This window comes from Heliangelus exortis, chromosome 6, assembly GCF_036169615.1.
Source record: "Heliangelus exortis chromosome 6, bHelExo1.hap1, whole genome shotgun sequence".
Classification (NCBI taxonomy): Eukaryota; Metazoa; Chordata; class Aves; order Apodiformes; family Trochilidae; genus Heliangelus; species Heliangelus exortis.
This window is the reverse complement of record NC_092427.1, coordinates 37,171,550-37,192,516: the sequence shown is the minus strand read 5'-3', so window position 1 is coordinate 37,192,516 and position 20,967 is coordinate 37,171,550. Positions and strand designations below refer to the sequence as shown.

General features: G+C 44.1%; 1 protein-coding gene across 1 annotated transcript in view; it reads right to left on the bottom strand.

The window, feature by feature from the left end:
- Positions 1-20,967, bottom strand: part of PLCL1 (phospholipase C like 1 (inactive)) — a 152,327-nt gene that overhangs the window by 3,262 nt on the left and 128,098 nt on the right. The window contains exons 4-5 of the mRNA XM_071747897.1: positions 13,857-13,932; positions 12,668-12,777 (exon numbers count right to left, since the gene is read on the bottom strand). Coding sequence (XP_071603998.1) covers positions 12,668-12,777; positions 13,857-13,932 — 186 coding nt within the window. The remainder of the gene's footprint in view (positions 1-12,667; positions 12,778-13,856; positions 13,933-20,967) is intronic.

Below are 20,967 nucleotides of genomic sequence, written 5' to 3'. Positions count from 1 at the left end.
CCCAGAGGTCCCCCCTGTCTGCAAACAGCACAGGAATCACAGTGTCAGGGACAGCACATCATGGCACAGGCATTAATGACATGATGATGTTAGCAAAAAGGCTGCTGGCTCCTTCACTGCACAAACTGCAGTTCTAAATAATTTGGTTTTAGGGTGAAAGAGGTGCAGCTGCAGTGGGGCTGCTGCTGCTTCTTACCATACACAGGGAAGTGAGGGCAACAAAAAGGCTGCACCAGTGTGCAGGCAGAAATTGATGTGATGGAGGAGGGTAACAGCCTGAAGGCTCCTGTCTGAAACCCCAGAAGCCAAGGGACTTCACACCCTGGGTCAGGGTGCTGAGCCACCCACTCCCCCTTATGCATATTCTGATATCTCATTGAAGTAACCAGGGGACTCAGATTGCAGGCTGCATCTGAGGCAATGCACGACATATCCTTGGGCTCCAAGAAGAACAACTCCTCCCAAGCATACAAGTGATATTTTGAAGACATTCTCATTTTACAGTGATCTAAAAACAGAGAGGGACTTATCAAAATAGTGTGATCCCATCCACATACAGACCAATTGATTTATGTCTTAGCCTCCTTGTGTTTTTTTATTTTTAAACAGCTGGTTCATTTGAGCAAGCTGAAGGAGCAAATATGATTTTTGAATCATCTGTCACAAGAAAATTAATGACAAACCAGCCCCCTCTGACAGAGCTGTCATAATTCTAGACACACCATAAAAAAAATAATCTGTGGGCATGCTCTGTTTGAAAAGCCATCTGTTTGCTTTGAAAAACTGACTGTGAGCAAAATCCACTTGAAAAAAAAATGTCAGCAAAAACGTGTCAACACCGCAACAAAGTAAATACTGGATAGAGGATGGAGCAAACTTTAATTGCATTGGAACAACCTTCATAAATCAGTCCTTTGTGATCATCTCTCTGCACACAACAATCCTCTTTGCCCTCACAAACAAAGCATCTCTCTTCCAGACAAAGAGAGATCATGATGGTCCACTTCTGCATTTCTCTATCTATCTCCCCCTTCTGCTACTGACATTGCCAGCCTTCCTGAGAACAAACACTTGTGAGAAAGGTTAAACTCAACATTTGGCAGAACACTACACGGAGCCAGAAGAGATTAACTGAGTGTTCTACTTGAAAAAATGATGGAGGGGCCCATTTTTATACAGAGTTTGGGAACATCAAACATCAGGTTTCATCCATCCAACTACAACAACCATGGAGCCTCTGAACAAATGAAAATTACAGTGCAAATAATGCAGCTTGTCAGGCAAGTGGACAATTATAAGTCTTCACCTTGACAGGTTAATTCTACTTAGGAAACAGGGGTAATCTGACACAGCTTTGATTATTGCTCAGTTTCAGCAACAGCCCAGGAAAGGCTTTAAGGAGCCTAGGTAGTCCTAGATTACAATAGCCACAGAAGGGATGAATTCTGTATGCTGGGGGTTTTATTACTTCATTTTTCTGCCAAACCAAACTCCTAAATTTTTATGAGTCAAGATGACAGCTCATTGTATCCAACAATAATCCAGGCTCTGAGGCTGGGGAAATGAGACGAGGAGGTGAGCTAGGCAAGTGGCACTGCTTTGTGTTCCACCTCACAATATTGTGGGGTTATAGGTTGCATGTATATTTATAGATAAATATATAAAATACCTATACAAACATAAAATACATATATAAATAAAAAATACTAACATATATAAATAAAACTATAAAATACATATATAAATATAAAATACATATATAAAAAAAAATAAAAATAAAAATAAAAATAAAAATAAAAATAAAAATAAAAATAAAAATAAAAATTTGTGGTCATGGGTATGTGCATTAATAAATACTTACTATTTCTCTTCCTATGCTTTCTAGGCAACACCCTGCCACAGACTCTCACACACACAGCCCCTCAGCCTGGGTAAGCAGAAATGCTGTGAGCTCCTGTGAGCTCTGTGCAGGCAGCTTTTACCCCAAGGGGTGTGTTTACAAAGTGTCAGAGTGGGGCTGTAACTGTGACTAATATTAATAAGGAGGCACATGATTAAACGAGTGCACATGGCTTGGAAAATGTAATCCTTAATGAAATGTAATCATTAATGAAATGATTAGACTGCTACGTTAAACTTATTACAAGAAGCAGATATTTTCCATGCCTCCTTCCAAGTTAAACGTGGGAACAATTGATATGAATTTGATTGTAATACATCCACATTTCAGAAGAGAGTACTCCAAACCCATACTGAGTATTTCTGCACCACTGCAGGCTTTAAAACCCCACCCTTTTCATTGTCACAAAACCCCAGAATGGTTTGGGTTCAAAGGGACCTCAAAGTTCATCTAGTTCTAACCCCCCTGCATGGGCAGGGACACCTCCCACTAGACCAGGTTGCTCCAAGCCCCATACAACCTGTCCCTGAACACATTATTACTGCTTATAGTTTTTCAAGAGCTTTACTTTATTCTCTGTGATACACTGAAGTGCACATGTTGGTATGAAAAATGACTGCACGCCAAGGTTATACCCAAAAGTACAAACCCTTCTTGCAGACTGGAAAATAAAGGACTGTAAAAAAGGAATTGCTCCACAGGAAAAGCAGGGGCAAGACATTACTTGCCAATTTATTTTAAACCCTTGCATGGGAGAAATTCACTCCCTGTCAGGAAAATCAGCAGGCCACAAATATAAAAGATGGCACTTAAATGTCTCTCCTTGTGCCACTGGGGTATCATTTAAGGCATGGGCTTTGGAGGTAGCTTTCTACATACCCAGTTTTTAATCAAACACAAGAGCTTGGTCCTACCTGGTTGAAACCAGCAGCAGCTTGGCCACTGAGTCAGTTGGGCAATCCAGCCAAGTCCTCACTGAGTCACTGTGTTGCTCAGTATTTTCCAGCAATTAGCTCAGACATCAAACTGAGCATCTCATTTTGGTGCCTTACTGACAACCAGAGGCTTTCTCTCCCATCTCCCAAAGCACAATCCAGCAAAAATTTGCAAGAGGACAACAGCTGAGAGTCAATTATATCACACAGAGAAGAGATAAAACAGACACAAAGAACACATCCACCCAGGGAAAGGCAGGCACCATTATATGAAGAGTCAAATCTCTGTAAGTAAGAGCAGGAAAGAGAAATTGTTGTGGAACAGATTGTTGTGTGCAGCTTTGAAACAGTTATGTGATAAAAACAAGGTGAACAGGAGATTTTAGGTGAGCATTAAAACTGAACCAAAGATTGTGCCAAGCAATGAGTTCAGAAGCTCAAGGGCTGACCTGCTCAATGCCTTGTAGCCAGGATGAGAAAGGATGAGGAAGATGAGGAATAATTAACAAGGATTTCTGTACCTAACCCAGATTACCTCTCACTCCATCCCCTCTCCATTTATCCTATGAACCCACCATACAGATGTTGGCTCCAGGCATTCCTGCCTGTCTCTCATTACATAAGGGGATGAGCAGGTTCAGAAAGCAAAAAGAAACTCAAGCTGATTTCCCCAGGAAAAAAAAACCACTGGGAGTGCACAACCGCCTATCCCAACTGTTTTACTTCTTAGGCAAGGAAATAAAAATCCTTATTGGAAGTGGGAAAAAAAGCCTGACCTGCAAGGAGCACTGGCAGCCTCCAGGGCACTCACCACCTTGCCAAGATGCAGAGCCCTGAGGCACCCAACCTAAGCCCAACTGCTGGGTGAGGAGCTCAGGGGTCCCTGAGCTCAGCTCTGCAAATGCCACTTCCAATGCAAGATCTCTTCCTGTGCAGTCTGTTGGAAGAGCAAGTGAACAACCTCAGGGTTACAACAGGTAGTTGGGTAAAATTCACCTGGCAAATCCAAAGCATCCTGTCCAGGAGCTCCCTGGGAGGTGGAAATGAACAAAACACTTCTGTCACACCAGGAGAACCCCAAAAAAACAGCCAGGCAATTAGCAAAGAAGCAAATACTTAGAAAAACTTCTGATTCTAGCCAAATGAATTCATCTGCCTAATGAAATAAAGGCAAAGGACACCCGTGGCCAGCTTGCTCCTCTCTGAAACACAGTCAAGTGCTCTCCCAAACCCTGCTGGCCCTGGAGCAAAGCCTGCAAAGGAATTAACATTGAGCATCTGCTGGAACACCTCAGTGCCACAAGCACTCCTGCTATTGATCCTTAAACACAGCTCTCCACTGAAACCCATGGGGTCCTGCACATCAATTATACCACAGGGCTACTAATCTATTCCTTCAAGCAGGCCTTCTAGATAGAAAAAGAGTGGGTTTTATTAAAAAAAAAAAAAAAAGAAAAAAAAAAAAGAAAAGAAAATGCCTCTTGCTTCTCTCTCATCTGGGCGTTTAAATTAAATTACCTTCTATCAGGCTGTCAAAAGCAATGAATGTGAACACTGACTGCCTGCAAGTGTGCTGCAGCAGGAATTTGCTTTCAGAAATGATGCCATTAATTTGATGCTAGCCATGTGCTGAGCAGCTCGGCTGCTCACCCGTCTCTCACTGCATCTCACAGACAGTTTGCAAGCACCGCCACAAATGTAGCAACTCTCACTGTCAACCCCTCCACAGGAGGAGGAGCCTTGCTTTTTTTTTTTGTCCTGGGGGAGAAGCCTGTAATCAAAAGGGTTGGCTGGGAGCCCAGGAGTGCAGGATCAATACTAAGAAAACCCCACCTCGCTGAAGAAATCAGGGCACTATTTGCTTTTTGATCAATGAGATGGAAATCAAACTCAGAAGCTGGAAAGGCTTCAACAGCCCCATCCCCAAGCTGATTCTGTTCTGACTGAATACAACACTTGATGCAGGAGCAGCCAAAAGTCCTTACAACTGTATCATGCACGTCCTGACACGTGGAGAGAGGAGTTTTTGATGGAGCAACCAGCAGCTTTCATCACCTCCTGAGCTCCCCCAGGGAACTGGCTTCACTCAGACATCCCTTCCCCACAGGGATGGGGTTTTGTAGATGCTGGCACATAATGCACCTAACAAAAGGGACAGTCAGCTTCATAAGCCCCCCGGAAACCACGAGAGATCTGCTGGCAGTAGCTGTAAAGAGATGAAAATATAGCACAAAGGTAATTTTTAGAAGATGTTAAGAGCTCTTGGCACACACTTGGCTTAGACTCAAACCTCAGTGCTTCAGGCTAGCACCAGCTTACAGCTCCCAGAGAATGCCACAATTCAGATTGAACAATAAGCAAGCATTGGAGAGGGGAAAAAAAAAAACAACCCAACACACAAGCAATCCTCTCTTAAGTCCTCTCCAGGTACAAATCCGTACCCTGGGGTCTCCCTGACAGAAAAATGAAGGGTTTGGAGGAAAACAAAGGGAGTTTACCAGCATTTCATCAGCCCTGAAGCCATCACTGCTCTTATCAGGACATGACAAGAGATCAAAATGGCATTTGATGGTTTAAGACAGGAGGAAGCCAAAACACCCTGGCAGGAACCATCAGCAGCATCTCCACGTGGGACAGAAGCAGCCACGTGTGCTGGGGAGAGAGGAGATGAGCACCAGAAAGCAAATTACAGGCTGTAAAGTGAGTTTGCTAAATAATGGAGATTAAAATACAACTGAAACCATTTAAAAATGCGATGCATCTTTTCAATAATAAATAACTGTGCAACTGAATCTCTCTTCTCATACATTATTTAAGGGACATCAGGAACTCTCCAAGCTGTATAAAAAGATAACTGGAGTTTTTGTAAGCCAGAGTCAGTCTTGGAGTCCAAGAAAAAAGCCACCCAGGTGATGTGTCAGAGCACAGGAGGAACACCACAATGCTCAACTGACTGCCCTGGGATGCCACAAACACTGAGTTTAGGAGAGCAGAGGAAAAGAGCACTGAGGACTTCAGTGTCATGAACGTCAGGTACCACTGGGACACTGCCAGCTTGGGAAAGAGAAGGTCCCTGCAAGCTCCTCATCACCAGTGCTGGGAGAGGATCACTGAAACCTTAACAACCAGCAGAGGCAGTCACTCATTTTCTCTCTTTGCTGGTGCAGCCGTTGATGGATAATAGCAAGAAATGTGTGAATTTCTGCTGCAACTTGTCCCTGTGTTACAGCCCTTTCAGTTCCTCTGAATGAGATCACATTGTCAGGCTGGCACAAAAAAGATTCCCCACTTCCATGTCTCCCAGGCTGTGTTAATTAACTCCACTGCTGGGTACAGCAGCCTTTGATATGATGAAAAAAACCCACGGTGGCAGAAGTTGCTGAAGTTCCTACACCACTTCCAGCTCCTGCCTTCCCTTTCTCCTCCTCCAAGGGATGGGAGGTGACACTGACTCAGTTTTTACACACAAACAACCCTACTTTAGTGAGGAAACACCTGCAAACATTATTCCATTGCCATCTCTTTTTTTACCCTCTGCCTCAGCACTACCCATTCTCCAGCTGAGTTCTGCTCAGCCAAAGCCCACGAGGGAGCAGCTTAAAGGATGAGTTCCCTGAAAGAACTTGTAACCCTACCTGCTGATTTTTCCAACAACCCATTCACAGGTGATAATCTTGTTACTGCTCAGAGCAGCATTTGGAGAAGGAACCCCCTTTGTGTTCACACATCATTACCTGAATGTTAATAATTACTTTTCCAGCTGTACAGTCATTGAACTGGGTGACCCCCAAGAGGAGCTGACCTTCACACCCAGCTGCTAAACTCCCTGCCAGGCTGATAGGGAAGACCTTTCACTTTTCTGATCTGTTCTTGCTGTCCCCAAGTTCCTGGTGTTCTGCCTGTATATTTGATGGCCTGTTTCACCTCCTCTATATGTATGTGCTCGTGAGTTTGCACACATATAAACCCATCCCAGAAGAGCTGGAGAAGTAATATTTATAACTGAAATGCAGAATTTTGGATTGCAGTTCAAAAAAAAAAAGTAAAATAAAATAAAATAAAAGATAAAATAAAAGTAAAATAAAATTAAATAAAAGATAAAATAAAAGTAAAAGATTTACATCAATAGAAGGCAGCTCATAGCTCTTGCTTCCTGGATGAACATTGGTGACCCTCCATTTTTCAGCTGTTCTCCTGTTCTTGTACCTAAATCCACTGCTGTGAAACACCCCCAGGAGCAGAGAGCCCTGGCTCTGAAGGAGGAGGGGGGAAGTGAGAAAAAAGCCAGGGACTGTCAGGAGGGACTTCCATTTCTGCTCAGATAACTCTGAAGAATGAAAAAACCAAACCAAGCCAGGAATAACTGACTAAGATGAGGCAAAGTCTCTCCTCATTGTCAAGCCATCTGGGGACTCCGTGCCCTAGCACAGCTCTTCAGAGACTCACAGCATCATGAAGGAGCAAGAGCTGTGAACCCTGATCATTGCTGCTCTTGCCAGCAGTTCATACTTGTAGTTTGAAGGCTGTCCACATGGCCTTCATGTATATTTTAAGCACATGTGAATATTTCATTTGCTTTAAATCCAACTCGTGTATTGAAATTCTCCTCAGCAGAGGAAACAGAGCCCTTGTCAGGAACACCAGTAGGTGAGCAGTTCAGGGAGACCTCAAGGAGGCAGAACCAGCAGAACCAGCAGAGGCCAGAACTCCACTGTAAGCAAGAAGGAAGGATGGTCCCACCTAATAACTGCATGGATTGGATCAAAACACACTGATCAAAACAGCTTTGCATGGGAATCACTCACTTCTACCTCCTCACCTTGTTCCTCAGTCTCATTTATAGGACTTGAAACTCCCCAATCCCAGAAAAATCTTCCAACACCTTCCCATAACTGGATGAGCCCTGTGGCACGGTCTGAGGGGCAGGAGCAGGGGCTTTGCCCTCTGAGCCAGCTCTGAAGCTGGGATGTTTTCCCAGTCTGGCTCCTCCAGACTCCTCACATGCCCAGGAAGGACCAACCTCTCCTTCCTCACCTTTCTCTTCCCCTTTTAAATGAAGTGCTTCAAGCTCAGCAGGTTTGGTTTTACGACAATAAACAGTGTTGACCTCACTGGATGTTTACATCTCCTCTTTAGCACTCCCCTGAAAGCCAGCTGTTTCACGTTTGCATGTTCTTTTTTTTCTCCTCCAGTTAACTTCTAAGAGAAGAATCTGATCTAGTAATTATGTGAATAATTAAAGCATCTCTGTCTGTCCTGTGTTTGTAACATCAGGCACTCTGTCATAGACTGATGGGCTCAGAACAGTCTCAGCTGAGCTGGTCCTGCAGGAAGGCAGCAGACCCTTCACCAGTAGTCAGGGGACACACTCTGGAGGGGTTCATAAGGAGATGAGTAGACACAGAGTAACACAATGAAGCATTTAAAGGCAAGCATGAGGTCTCTGTGCCACACAAACCACTCCTGGCTACTGCTCTTGCTGGACTTTCACTGTCACAAGATGACAGCAAACCACCAGAATTTGTTGCTGAGACACTAGGGTTTAGATTTCATCTGGTTTTGCAGTCTGACAAAACACATCTCTGAGGGTGCTTATGTCCACAGAGATATGCTGGGAAAAAGAAGGATCAGGGAATCACAGAATTTAGGAGACCTCCAAGATCATCCAATCCTTTGACTAACACCACAGTCATGTAAGGTGCAAGGAATTTTGGGGGGCAGAGTAAGCCTAAACTGACACAGGAATACTTGGTACATGGAATGCAGCAGCTTTATGGGTGCTCATGAAGTTCCCGTGTTCTTGCTTGACATCCAAACAGTATAAACTGTTGTGCAAAGCCTCTGGAAGCAATTACATGACACCTGGTAGAATATATTGTTATCATTGTGCCTAATGACATTAAATGTCCCCAAGATTCTGCCATGCTGCTGTTTTGTCCCCTCCATAGCATGCCAGGGAGTGAAGCCACGGTTCTTCCCCAACTACAGGAGAAAAGGCTGATGTGAAAAGGCCCAAATAAATGTTACAGAGTACTGCAGACTCTCCATTAAATACACTCCCACTGTGCACTGCAATAATCCTTAACTGAAGCTGTGAATGGACCCTGTTCTTCCAAAGATCAACAGCAAATCTGTGTGGCACCACTGAGCAGAAGGTGCTTTAGAGTAACAACCACAGTCCAGTACGTTGCTTTTCCTCCTTAAGAGAACTGATACCTCAAAGCAGTGCTAAATTCAGCTCACTGCAGGTGAAGCCAGATTGCTGCCTGCTTGTACAGCTTTCAGAAATACAGCTTTTCTCTCTCCAAGTAGCCTCAAAGTGCCCATCTGGAGCTCTGCTACCCAAGTGAGAGGTCTGGATACTGCAGGTCTCCCAGGCAAGGGAAGGCAGCTTGTCACAAATTACTGTGATGAAGAAACAGGTCATCTGTGGACAGGATCCTGTTTGTGCACTGGTTGGCTGCACAAAACCACTTACACCAGAGCTAATATTGATCAGGGCTACGTAACAGAATTGTGGCTTTCTCCCCCAAAGAGTGAACTCTGTTAGCACCTTCTGCACTCAGCAGCCTCTCTCTTCATCCATCTCATCAGCATTCATTTAAGTGCAGGATAATTAGCAGATACACTCATAGATGGGTGAAATGATCCCTGAAAATTTAACCACTTGATGTCTCATGGCATGCACTAACAGTTGGAGTCCTAGTAAGGCAAAACACATGACAGCAGAGGTGAAACCTTAGGAGTAGTAAAAAAGACTTAAAAAACCCATGAATGCATTCCAGAGCAGAGACCAGATTCGACCATTTTCACATTTTCCCCTCCAGCAGAAGGCCAAACCAGTGAATGCCACTTCATCTTTCTCTCCCTCATGTTTTGCCCATAAACAGGCCAGTGTGTTGCACATTAACCACCCAGGTATTTACCACCAACATGCAGGCAAATATTTGGTGGCATTGTTCCCAGACTTTGCACATGGGCTGATCCCCCAAAGCACAGGTAGCCCAACAGGTAGCCCCATGTCTGCACAGACCAAGCACCTCCACCTGAGAGCAACACATCTCAGCCTCAGTCAACACAACACCTGAACTTTACTTGGCTTCCTTGCCAGGCTCTTGGCACTCAGGTGGATCCCATGTTCTTTGCCCAGTTAAACACCTCCTGGTTGTCCAGGGTGGTTTTGCCTCAGAGAGTTTGAGCAGTTTGGATGAAAAAGGATGAAACAAACAGTCCCCACCACTGTGGTCCCCGGGAGGTGGCAAACACAAAACTTCATTTGCTACCTTTGCATTTTAATGGCACTTAATTCAGTACAGAAAGGGATGTGGGCACAGAGCTGGTGGGTGCATGGAAATAAAAATGAAGGTGAGACTACATTTGGGATCATAAGTATTCCTGTAAAAATCCCTGTCAGAACATGATTCCTCTGTCTAGCAGACTTAGGTTGTGCCTCTCAGCATTACTGACGGGGAGCCTGGCAGTATTTCACACACCATGGGAGCAAGCAGGAAGATGTGACATTTTAAAAAGATGCATTAATGTCAAAGTTGACTTCTTAGTTTGTCACCAAGCTGTAACGTCCCCGTTCTTGCTAACATCTCTCATGTGTTGGCAGTTTTCCTCCTAGTGGGTATTACCAATGTGTAATTGAGTTTATATAAACTAAGGAGGAAAATGACATATTATTTTGATTCATTCTCATTAGGTGCCTCTTGAAAGTCCCCCAGGGCATTTTTAAACATGAAGAATGCCCACAATTACGATTTTTATAAAATATACTTTAATCTTGCACTCTATAACTATTTAATTATTTTGCCAGTAGCAATTCCTTATTGCAACCCCTCTTTGTATTCAAAGCTTACCTATTGCAATGACTGCTTGTAAAGAAATACATTAATTAAACGTGCCTTGGCTTCACTAGCCCAGGAAAAGACCATTAATCACCTGGCAGGCACCAGCACAACACAACACCTGCTATTGCTCAGGGGCACCTCAAACCCACTGCTGCTGTGTGATGTAATTGCCTTCAACAACCCCAGCACACAAAGAGGCTTTCTCCTTCTCTCCTCAGTGTTTTGCCACTCCCTCACCTCCCCTAGCACAAAGCAGCTGATGCATTTGCAAAATATTCCAGCCTGGTTTTTCTCCTTTTCTCACACGGCTATACCAGCTCCTGCTGAAATCCACTTGTAGGGACCACCCTGAGACTAAACACATGGAGGGCATCAATAGCTTCTGGCACGATCTGTTCTCTAAAAAAACAAAAATAGCTGAAAAATAAGAGTGACTGTTGGTCTCCTATCAGCAACAACCACATTCCCAGTTGCCTAACGTCACTGCTGAGCTGGATGCCAGTCAGAAGGCTGGGGTGTTTCAAGTGTGGTTATACCCCTGGGTAGTTGCCACAAACTCTGTTAATATTGCATTATGTAAAAAGGAAGTTGTGGCTTAGAAATGAAACACAGCAATTACTCCTTGCCCTTGTCTGAAACCCTCCTCAGAGCCTTGACAATACAAGTATTGTCCTAGGCAGCAATTCCTTTTCATGGTAAATGTTTCTCTGATCCCCTACTTGTACTTTCATTAATCACAGGCCACCTCCAGAGGGACAAACTTCCCATTTGGCAAACACCTAAAAATGTGAAAAAGTTTAGAGTAACCCTGGCTGTGTTTAGAGTGACTCTGAGCATGAAGCATTTATTTTACCTACCACAGGTATTCAGATTAATGCTCAGGACTGCCTAGTGCTTTTTTTTGTTTCTTTTTCCTCCTCTTTCACTCCTTTTCTCAATTATTCTGGGTGGAAAAGGTCAGTCCCTACCATCCCACTGGAATTGGCTGCTTTTTCTCTTCATCAGAGGGCCAGTTAACCAAGCCTACACTGACACTACTACTAACTTTCCTACTACTCAGTGCATCTCCTACCCTTGCTACCACTACTGCACGTTACACTGAGGTGTATAATTGATGAGGAACTTTACAGAAATTCCCTGCCATCAGCCAGCTCCCCCTGGGCTGCCAGGGAAGGGGGAGGTCACAGGGAGATGCTGTCAGAGGGGGCAATCTGCTTAATGGGAGCTGGAGGGAGGGAGCAGCAGGGAGAGGGAGGAAATCCAAGTGGGATCTACGGGAGCAAGGTGGGAAATGAGCCTGTGAAAGGAGGCGTGAGCTGAATGCTAAAACCCTGAATGCTTGGCTCAGGCTCTCCCTCTCCTTGCCATCTGTTAGGGCTGCAGCAGATCCTCTTCTCATCTTTGGCTGCCCCTGGTAACATCACCTGGGCCCAGACATCCTGGCAATCTGGGGCTGGGGGGTGGCAAACCAGTAGCTAAAGCTTGCTGAGAAACGTGCTCACTGCACAGCCCTCCCTTTTCCAGCTGTTTGGATAAGGTTCCACTTTTGGAACAAACCCCTGACATTTCTGCAGGATCTACAGTGTATTCTCATGGTTTTTTTTTCCTGACATGCCAGCTCTGTCCCTTCCCAAGGAGAAGCTCTGGTCCCCATTTTACAAAACAGGTGTCTGGGAGACAGCAAGCCCAGACAGATCACATCCAGGGTGCACAGGGCAGAACAGGCACCCAAACCCAAGTCCCTGGGCACAGAAGCCACAAGCTATCTTTCCTCTTTTATTCAGGCTTAAATAAATCCCCTTTGACAGCTTCCAAACCAGAGGTGTAATTAGATAAACTTAATAAAGCTCAATAATTGGGGGTGATTGATACACCTCATGGAAACAAAATGTTGCAAGACAGCACAAACATGAGCTGAAGGAGCAAAGGTTTACTCAGAGAGGTAAAAGGAGACTCGAGGTGGTGGTTTCTGTGTTTACCTTCAGCACTGTGATATTCCATGCAAAACTCTCAATGGCTTTGCTTAATTTTCTTCCTTTCAAACCTTCCTTTGTCCCGAGGTTATGAAGCTCTTCGTGGAATTCCATTCCTAAAAATAGAGACTGCTGCATCACACAGGGCATGACTGATTTCCCCCAGAAAACATTCAGTGAGCATTTTCAGACTTCACAACTGGCACTTCCTACACCTTCTTTCCATCTTTCTCCCCCTTCCCTGTGACCACCCCATCCTGGGAAGAATTTTCCAGAATAAAAGAGCCATGTGCAACCTTGTGGTTGGGCTTCCATCTCATTTGTAGCTCCCCTCTGCTGGGGGAGGCCTGCTCCCCCCTCCAAAACACTCCTTCTGCTTGCTGCTTGCATTGCTGCAATATTGTAACAAAATGCATCTTGGAAGGCAGCCTGGCAGAGCTGAAGATACCTGCTCAGCACAGCAAGCACAGGCTCCTCATTAATCTTAATCACAGCCATACAGAAAAGCCCCTGGACTTCACAGTGATAAATTGTGTCAGAAACACACACCACTCATCACAGCATTGCTGTTCCTGGAGCTTGGAGAGCTGAGGCTTCCAACCACAGCCCTGGGGATTGTTAAGTTTCATTGCCAAGTTCCTGGGGCAAATGTCTGCAAATCTGTTGCTGGATGTAAGAAATCTGGAAGTAGATTAAAAACCTGAACCCGTCCAACGAGCCCATCCCTTCCACAAGATGTGCACAGCATACGTGAACTTTTCTATGAGTTTGGCTTGGATTAGGAGTCAAAATGGTCAGAGAGCTGCCTGGGGTCCTGAAATCTGTGCCTTACAAAGGCCAAACTGGAACTGAATCACTCCAGAACTCCTGAAGAGGTCTATCCTGGCTGAGCAAACCAAGTTTCATCTCCAGCTGTTTCATTTATGGCAGAGCATGCCTGAAACTCCCTCCCTATTACTGGTGAACACAAACAGAGCCCAGGTTTGGATCAAAACACCCAGCACCTCACACCAGAAACATATCTTAAACACCCAGAGCCACACAGCTTCACTGTGATACAACCAATGATATGGTCAGAAGTTTAAAAGGTCTAAGTTTCCAGGTGAAAGATGCTGCATTAGCCACAAACTTTTCAGTAAATTATGGCCCATAGTTTCCCACCTCCCATCCAAAATGCCCAATAAAGAAGGATTACCTGCTTTCTGGCACTGAACAATCTTCTCATGGGTGATGTCTGCTGTCTCGATGAGGACCCTGCTCTCTTGAATCATCTGTCAGAAAAGGAAGAGAAAAAAAAGCATCACTAGGGTTTCCTGCAACATTCTTGTCCACAGAATGGTGGGGGCAGTTGCTCAGAAAAAGGTTTTGCTCCAGAAGTCAAAGAACTGATTTACATGAGTGAGCCACAACTGCAGAAAATGTGAAGGAAACACAAGTGATTTCAGAAGAAATCAGAGTCAGCACACAAACAATTAATTCTACAGGAAACTGAACCCTTTCTAATTAGTCCTTTTCTTGAAACAAAAGGAGGAACAAGTATAGTCCTTGACAGGAGTGGTTACCACAACTCTTACCAAGGGATGAACAGCACTGATTTCAAGGGTTCCCTAAGGCTCTGCTGAACTTTATGCACTACAGCAGGGTTAGGATAGCTACAGTATTTCTCAAGTTTCTCTTTGCAGAATTTCACACCCAAAATCCTATCCTATCCTATGCTCAACATTTCTGTTCACGTTTAACAGAAAAATAGAAAAAGGAACAAACAAACAAACAAAACCAAAAGAGACTGGCAGTTTCAACAAGCCTACTTGTAAGTTTCTACATATATCTGTATTAATGCATCTTTGTAGTGTAGCTCATTAACAGCAACCAGCTGAAATGGCCATTCCAAGTCTCCTGAGCATCCCTTCTTGCAATTGTTACTCTCCTGTGATGCCAACAAACCTCCCAAACCTCTTCAGCAGCCCAGGGAGTAAAGCCAATTGTTCTAATGCTCTATGGTGGTACAGAACCCACCAGCTGAAAGCTTTGCCAAAATGCTACCACTGCTAAAAGCCTTCCTACTTTCAAGTGTGCTGAACATGAAACCACACAACTGGTAGGTTTCAACAGTTTTAGTGGAAGATGATATAAAGTATTAAATTAACACTTGCCAATTAGCTTGTCTTATTGTTCTAATTAGATAAAAGGGAGGAAAGATGCTCCCACTTGTCACAGCAGAACTTACAAATTCTGGAGAAATTCAGATCCCTATTTTGCTCCTCATACCATTTTTGTTTCCAATCAAACCTGTGAAGACAGGCTTCATTTCATAACAATACCTCTGCCTTTGCTTTGATAGAAACAAGAGGCTCAGAGAAACAAAATCCATTACCAGCTTCATGGACAGAGAGAAAAAGTCTGATCTACCCACAGAGCACACAGCTGCTTTTTAGCTGAACATGCCCAGTGGATATGCCTGAGACTTGAATTCATTTCAATCCTGTCCTTCACCTTTCATTCTTAAGACTTGCTTGGTCCTGCATCACGTTGATTTTTTTTCCCTCTTTGGTATTTTTGCTTGTCATCTAGAAATAAATTAAAAAAGAGACAATTTCCATCCACCCTCTGGCTTTTCAGTACCACAGCACACAAACCTTCTTGTGCTGAAGGAGCCCAGTCAGCCACCAATTAGAGTTTCATAGAATCATAGAATCCTAGAGGTTGGAAGGGACCTCGAAAGATCATCTAGTCCAACCTCCCCTGCCAGAGCAGGGCCACCTAGAGTACATTTGAAAAGTAGTTTGAAAAGCTCAGTTTGACCACATCTTCCTCCAGCTACTGGACTCACTCCTGAGGAGATTCTGGCACAGCTGGTTTAGGATCCTCAGCCACAAAGGTATTATGTGGATTTTTAAAGAGACAAGTGGCATTAGGATGTCAGTTTTCCCTTCCTGCAGAGTAGGTAGAGCAGCCCTCCACTCCTTTGATGCCAACATCAAAGTCTCACTGCTCTCAGCTCAGCAAAAACAATTAAAACCAGATCATATGGCAGAATTTAACCTGCTCCTGTCCTCCTGCTCGGCAGTAATCTTGACAAAAATAAACAACTTCTGCCCCAGGACAAACCCTGAGAGTCCCCACTCACAAGTTCCTCTAAGAAATAACACGTGGTAGAAACAACCCTGAGCCAGTAGAGATGATTTTGGCCAGCCTATGGTGTCTTCACCACCTGTGACAACCCTGCGTGGAAATCTGTGCAAATCTTGGCAACAGAACTGACACAAACCACAAAAAACCAGCCAGGCTCATCTGAAAACACCTCTGCTTGGTCCCCCCATCAGCCCCTGTAGGATTTTGCTACCACAGCTCTGCTCACCCACTGCTCCTGATGACAGTCCTGGGTCCTGGCACCTAAACACCCTTTTTCTTTGCTGCCCCTGGTTCTGAAATGAGCCCGTGCTCTCCCACGGATGATTGGATGGGGCTTGGAGCAACCTGGGCTGGTGGGAGATGTCCCTGTCCATGCAGGGGAGTTGGAACTGGATGATCTTTAAGGAACTTCCCACCAAAACCATTCTGATTCTATACTAATGCAAAAATTGAAAACTATTTAACACAAGATAACACATAGATTAAATAAATCCGACAACCTGTGCTTCCAAAGAAAAGGATACTAAATATCCAGGTAAAATTCCAACACAACAGTGCTCTTCCAAGTTAAAGAAGCATAAAGACACTTTCCTGCAAGTCATCACGATTACTTCAATTTCAGACTATGAGAATATTCCCCTGCTCTTCCAGCTGGCATCACCACTGAACCCCTGCTGGACAGTGTCACCTATTTGTCACCCTACAAGGTTAAAACCAGAAGCCCTTACCACAATGTGCAGGGCTGTGAGACTTCCTCCTGGGAATGCAAGCCCAGAAATCACACCACAGCCTGAGATTTTCAAACAACAGTTATGTCAGCAATGGTTCAAAATCCACCAACCTGTCCTGAATGTGAAGAGAGAACTTTCTGATGTTTGCAGGGTGAATTCCCATGCACCTTCACTCTGCTCTCCAGCAGTTGTCTCAGCCCAAAGGATCTTCCTGGAACCCTGCAGCTCACTGATTTGCTTCAGTGAGTGCCTCTCAAAAATCAAGAGCTGTTCTTCCCCCACAGGAAGTTCATGCTCCACCAGAGCATTCACTCCTGAACACTGAGCTGAGGGATTAACCTCCAAGCAACATGGGCTAAAAAGCAACCTGCAGAGGATGGATGCTGCTACCTGGGTCTACCTGGGAGTCAGGGAGGAAACTCTGAGCAGCTGCTGAAGCTGGCAGGGTGGCTCAGGACAACTTGCATTTCCCCTCTCAGAAACTTTATCAGCTTTACTGAGTGGTGTGTTTATGTAACTACAGGGTGGGGGGAAAAAAAGAGACAAAACCAGGAGTAAAAACCACTCAAGGTTTAAGTATGGTATAGGGAAAACAAGCTCCCTTGCTGCCCAACAGCAAATACCTATTGGAGTAAGGAGATGGAAATGAAGCTGAATGGGAGAGAAGCTACCACACACTTGGATGTCCTTTGGGATCCTGCTCATCCCAGCTCTGGGCTCTGCATCCCCAGGGATGAGATGTGTGGGGGTTGCAGGAGTTCCAGAAGTACATCTCATATTTAATAAACTGATGGGAATGAGGAATACAAAGCCTCATCATCTGCACAGGTCATGTTTTTCTCTGCAAAACAGCTGCTTTAATTTAAATATTCTTAAGCAAAGCTGAAAGCAAGAAGCTAAACTTTGATTCATCTCAATCTACCTGAAGCATCTCTTCTTGTCTGTGCAGTTTAATTATAGCATCAGTTTAATTATAGTTTCAGTACAAAAAGTTATTTCTTTTTATTTTAATGAACTCCTGTGCTAGAGACCAATTTCTTCTTTTCATTAGAAACTGTTCTACAAACTGACAAAGGGAGAGGAAATTAACACAGCAGTCTGATAAAGGGAAAAAAAAAAAAAAAAAAAAAAGACAAAAAAGGACAGGAAAACCTCCTGGTGGCAAATAAAAGCCCTGTTCTTGCTGGGAAGATAAATGGTACAAAAGGGACAGTTCAAGAATCCTCTCATAAGCTGAAAACAGAAACTGGCTGAACATCAAACTACAAGAAGCTTTCTCTAGGTGTCCCCTCATGGCCAATGTCTCAGTCTCCTAAGCCTTTCATTGCCAATGAAGAGCTCACCTGGATAAGGAGATCATACTCTGTAGCTAAGAAAAACCTCAAAGAAACAAAAACCAGCAACACCAAAAAACAAACAAATCCTACCTGAAAATCAACAACAACAGCCAAAGAAAACCCCGAACAAACAAAAAACCCACAAACCTAAACTCACCACCAAACAAAAATAAAAAGAGGCTACAAAATTACAACCAATTTGGGAAAACAGCTGAAGCCCAGACTGAGTTTATGAAAATTTGAAGAGAATTCCCTCTTAGCAGTGGGCATTTCTTGCAGACACCTGGGACAAGAAGCAGCCAGGCAACGAATCGTGTGCCAGCAAGTCTTGAAAAAGAAGGAAAGGAATGAACACTGGCCCCAAAACTGCCTTCTTTCTGCCTCAAGATGCTCCAAGCCAGGCCTCTGTATCTGAGCCTTTCCCTGAGGAGCAGTTATCATGGATGGAAACATCTGAAATACCTTACTGACACAAAGAGCAACAGGAACTGAATAAAATTCACCCTGAAGTCCAATTTCATGGGTTTGCTTACAAGTATTTGTGGGGGAAGATGGTGTCTGAGTGCTGCAGGATGCAAGAGGAGCAGCCATCCTAAAAAAAGGAGCAGGAAAGGAAGAGGGAAAGGGGTCAGCTTTCAACAGGCTCATGCAGAAACACAGTACTCAGGTGGAACTTCTGTCACCCAAGAAAAAAGTTCTGGTCTGACTGTTTTCAGGTCCTGTTTTAGGGACATGGTTACCAGAGAAAGACATGGCCAGAGCAGTGGGTAAATAAAAGCATTATAGGAACAGAGAAAGAAACAGAATAATTGCTTTCAGTTTAGGTCCAGTTTTGGGCAGAAAACCCTTGAGAAGAGATACAAATTCAAGACAATGTCCACGTGTTGGCGTGGGGACTGACAGAGTGTTAGGAGACTCCCTTGGCAGTGGATGCTCTGCTCTGCAATATCCCTTGTCTTCAGATGCTCAGAGGTTCGTGAAAAACATTCCCTGAGGGGATGCCTCTCTCTCAGCTGAAATATGAATTTCAGTGGAAAAAGCCTGCAAAAATCTATTGAGTCATTTTGCATTGACAGAAACTGGGAAAAAGGACTTCACTCCTAGAGAGGAAAAAGATGTCAGCTGTGCCAAGACAAAGAAACCTGGAATTACAGCAGACAAAGAGCAGCTCCTCTCCACACACACCTCAGGAGACTTCTCCAGGTGTGCATGGAGCCCACCAGCAAAACCAGTGCCATTAAATGCACTGACTTATCCCCCAGCAGTGCCACAGATCACACCTCTCTTCTCCAGAACCCCTCAATCCAGACTTGTGTTGGCTGACATCTTCTTAACTCCCTTTCCTCCTCTCACCAGCACCTACACACATGCTGTCCTTCCCTACCTCTTTGCTCCAAAATACCAAGATCAGGTCCAGTAAAGAAGCTTGAATGCAGAAAAAAACACAAATGACAATGTGAGTTTATACAACAAAGAGCTTCTCTGTTCAACCTTTTTACACTTCCTGTTGTTGATGATTCAAAAACAAGTAAAGGTGCTTGGAGAGCTTCTTTAATTTTTCTAGAAAAAAATGTATGTCCACATGAGTCAAGAAATTGGGTAAAACCAAGTACCTTTATGATCACATTTTTGTTGGTTTTGATTTGCAAATGATTCAATCATTTGATCTTGGAGGACAAAAAAAAATGCTGAACCAGTAACTTGAAAGAGCAAAGTGCCCAACTTTCCTTGAGTTCACGCACGCTTGCATCAGCAAATTAATCTATCACACAGAGAAACCACAAGCTGTTTCCAAACAATTCTTAACCAAAAAACATCCTCACTTCTCATTCCAGCAAATCCCAGTCCCTCTCCTTTGCAGAACACAACCCCATAGCATCAAGAAGCCTCCACGAGGTACTCTGACAGTCAAGTTCCCCTAAACCACTGCCATGGGACCATAAAAAAAAATAAAATAAACAAACAGAGCCTTGAAAAGTCCTTCCTTAGACAAATCACATGGAATTTTATTCTAATAAAGCCCCTCCTGAAAGGAAATATTTAATGTGGGGTGCGAGGGTAAAATTAATTGCCCAGCAAGAAACCAACCCCAGTGCACAACCTGCCCTTTGTCTGCCAGGCCTGCTGGGAGAGGCCGAGCAGGAGGGAACAGAGAGTTAATTGTTTTGCAGCTCATTGTGGCAGCTCTGCAGGCATTTGTGCCTCCAGTTGCCTGGACTCTCAGCCTGCTCTATGCCCCATTAAACACACGGGCAGAATTTATACTTCTTGCCTTTGGGGGGGGGAAAAAAAGAAAGGAGTTAAGAAGTTCAGCTCCTTCAGACAAAAGAGAGGCCAACTTCAACAGCTTGTATTTTATGCATTTAAAAATTGCTCTCAGCCAAAAAGTACTTTGAGGTGAAGAGGCATTTCTGGGGAATTAAAGACATGCTGCAAGCACTTGTGGAGCCAGTTCCTGGGAGCCATGTTTACCAACCACTTAAAAGGTTGAATTGTAGCATATCTTGAATTAAAATAAATCATTTGATAAAATATTTTATTTTCCTTTCTGCCACCATCTCCTTGTGCTTTCATTTACACACACACCAAGAAAATATGAGAAATAATCTGGATTATACCAAGTTATCACAAGCAAGAAGGCAGAGCCCCTTCTCAGCATCAAAACTGCAGCCCCCTCCCCACACTGTGTTCTCAGGCTGGATAGAGACAGTCACACCAAGGCTAAAGAGCTTTCAGTATCCTGCTGCTGGCCTCAACTCAAAAGGCAAATATCCAAAATACAGCAAAAACATCTATTAAATCAGGCTTTTCCAGAAGCAAACAGCTTTAGCAACGAGGCAGTGCCAGCCAGCCAAAGTAGGTAAAGATAATTTAAAGCATTATGTTGTCAATTAATCAGAATTACATCTCAAATCAGCCCTCACATATGCAGGCAGAATTCCCTTCTCTTGCTCAGCCCTCTGATTTTAAACTCCTGGCACTGTCCCTTGACATTGTGGGTCCACCTTCCTCCACCAGAGACAAATGTGAGAGCAAACACTCTTTCTAACAGCTATACAAGTGTTTTTGCCTGCATGCCTTTCACTTATATAAATTGAAAAACTGT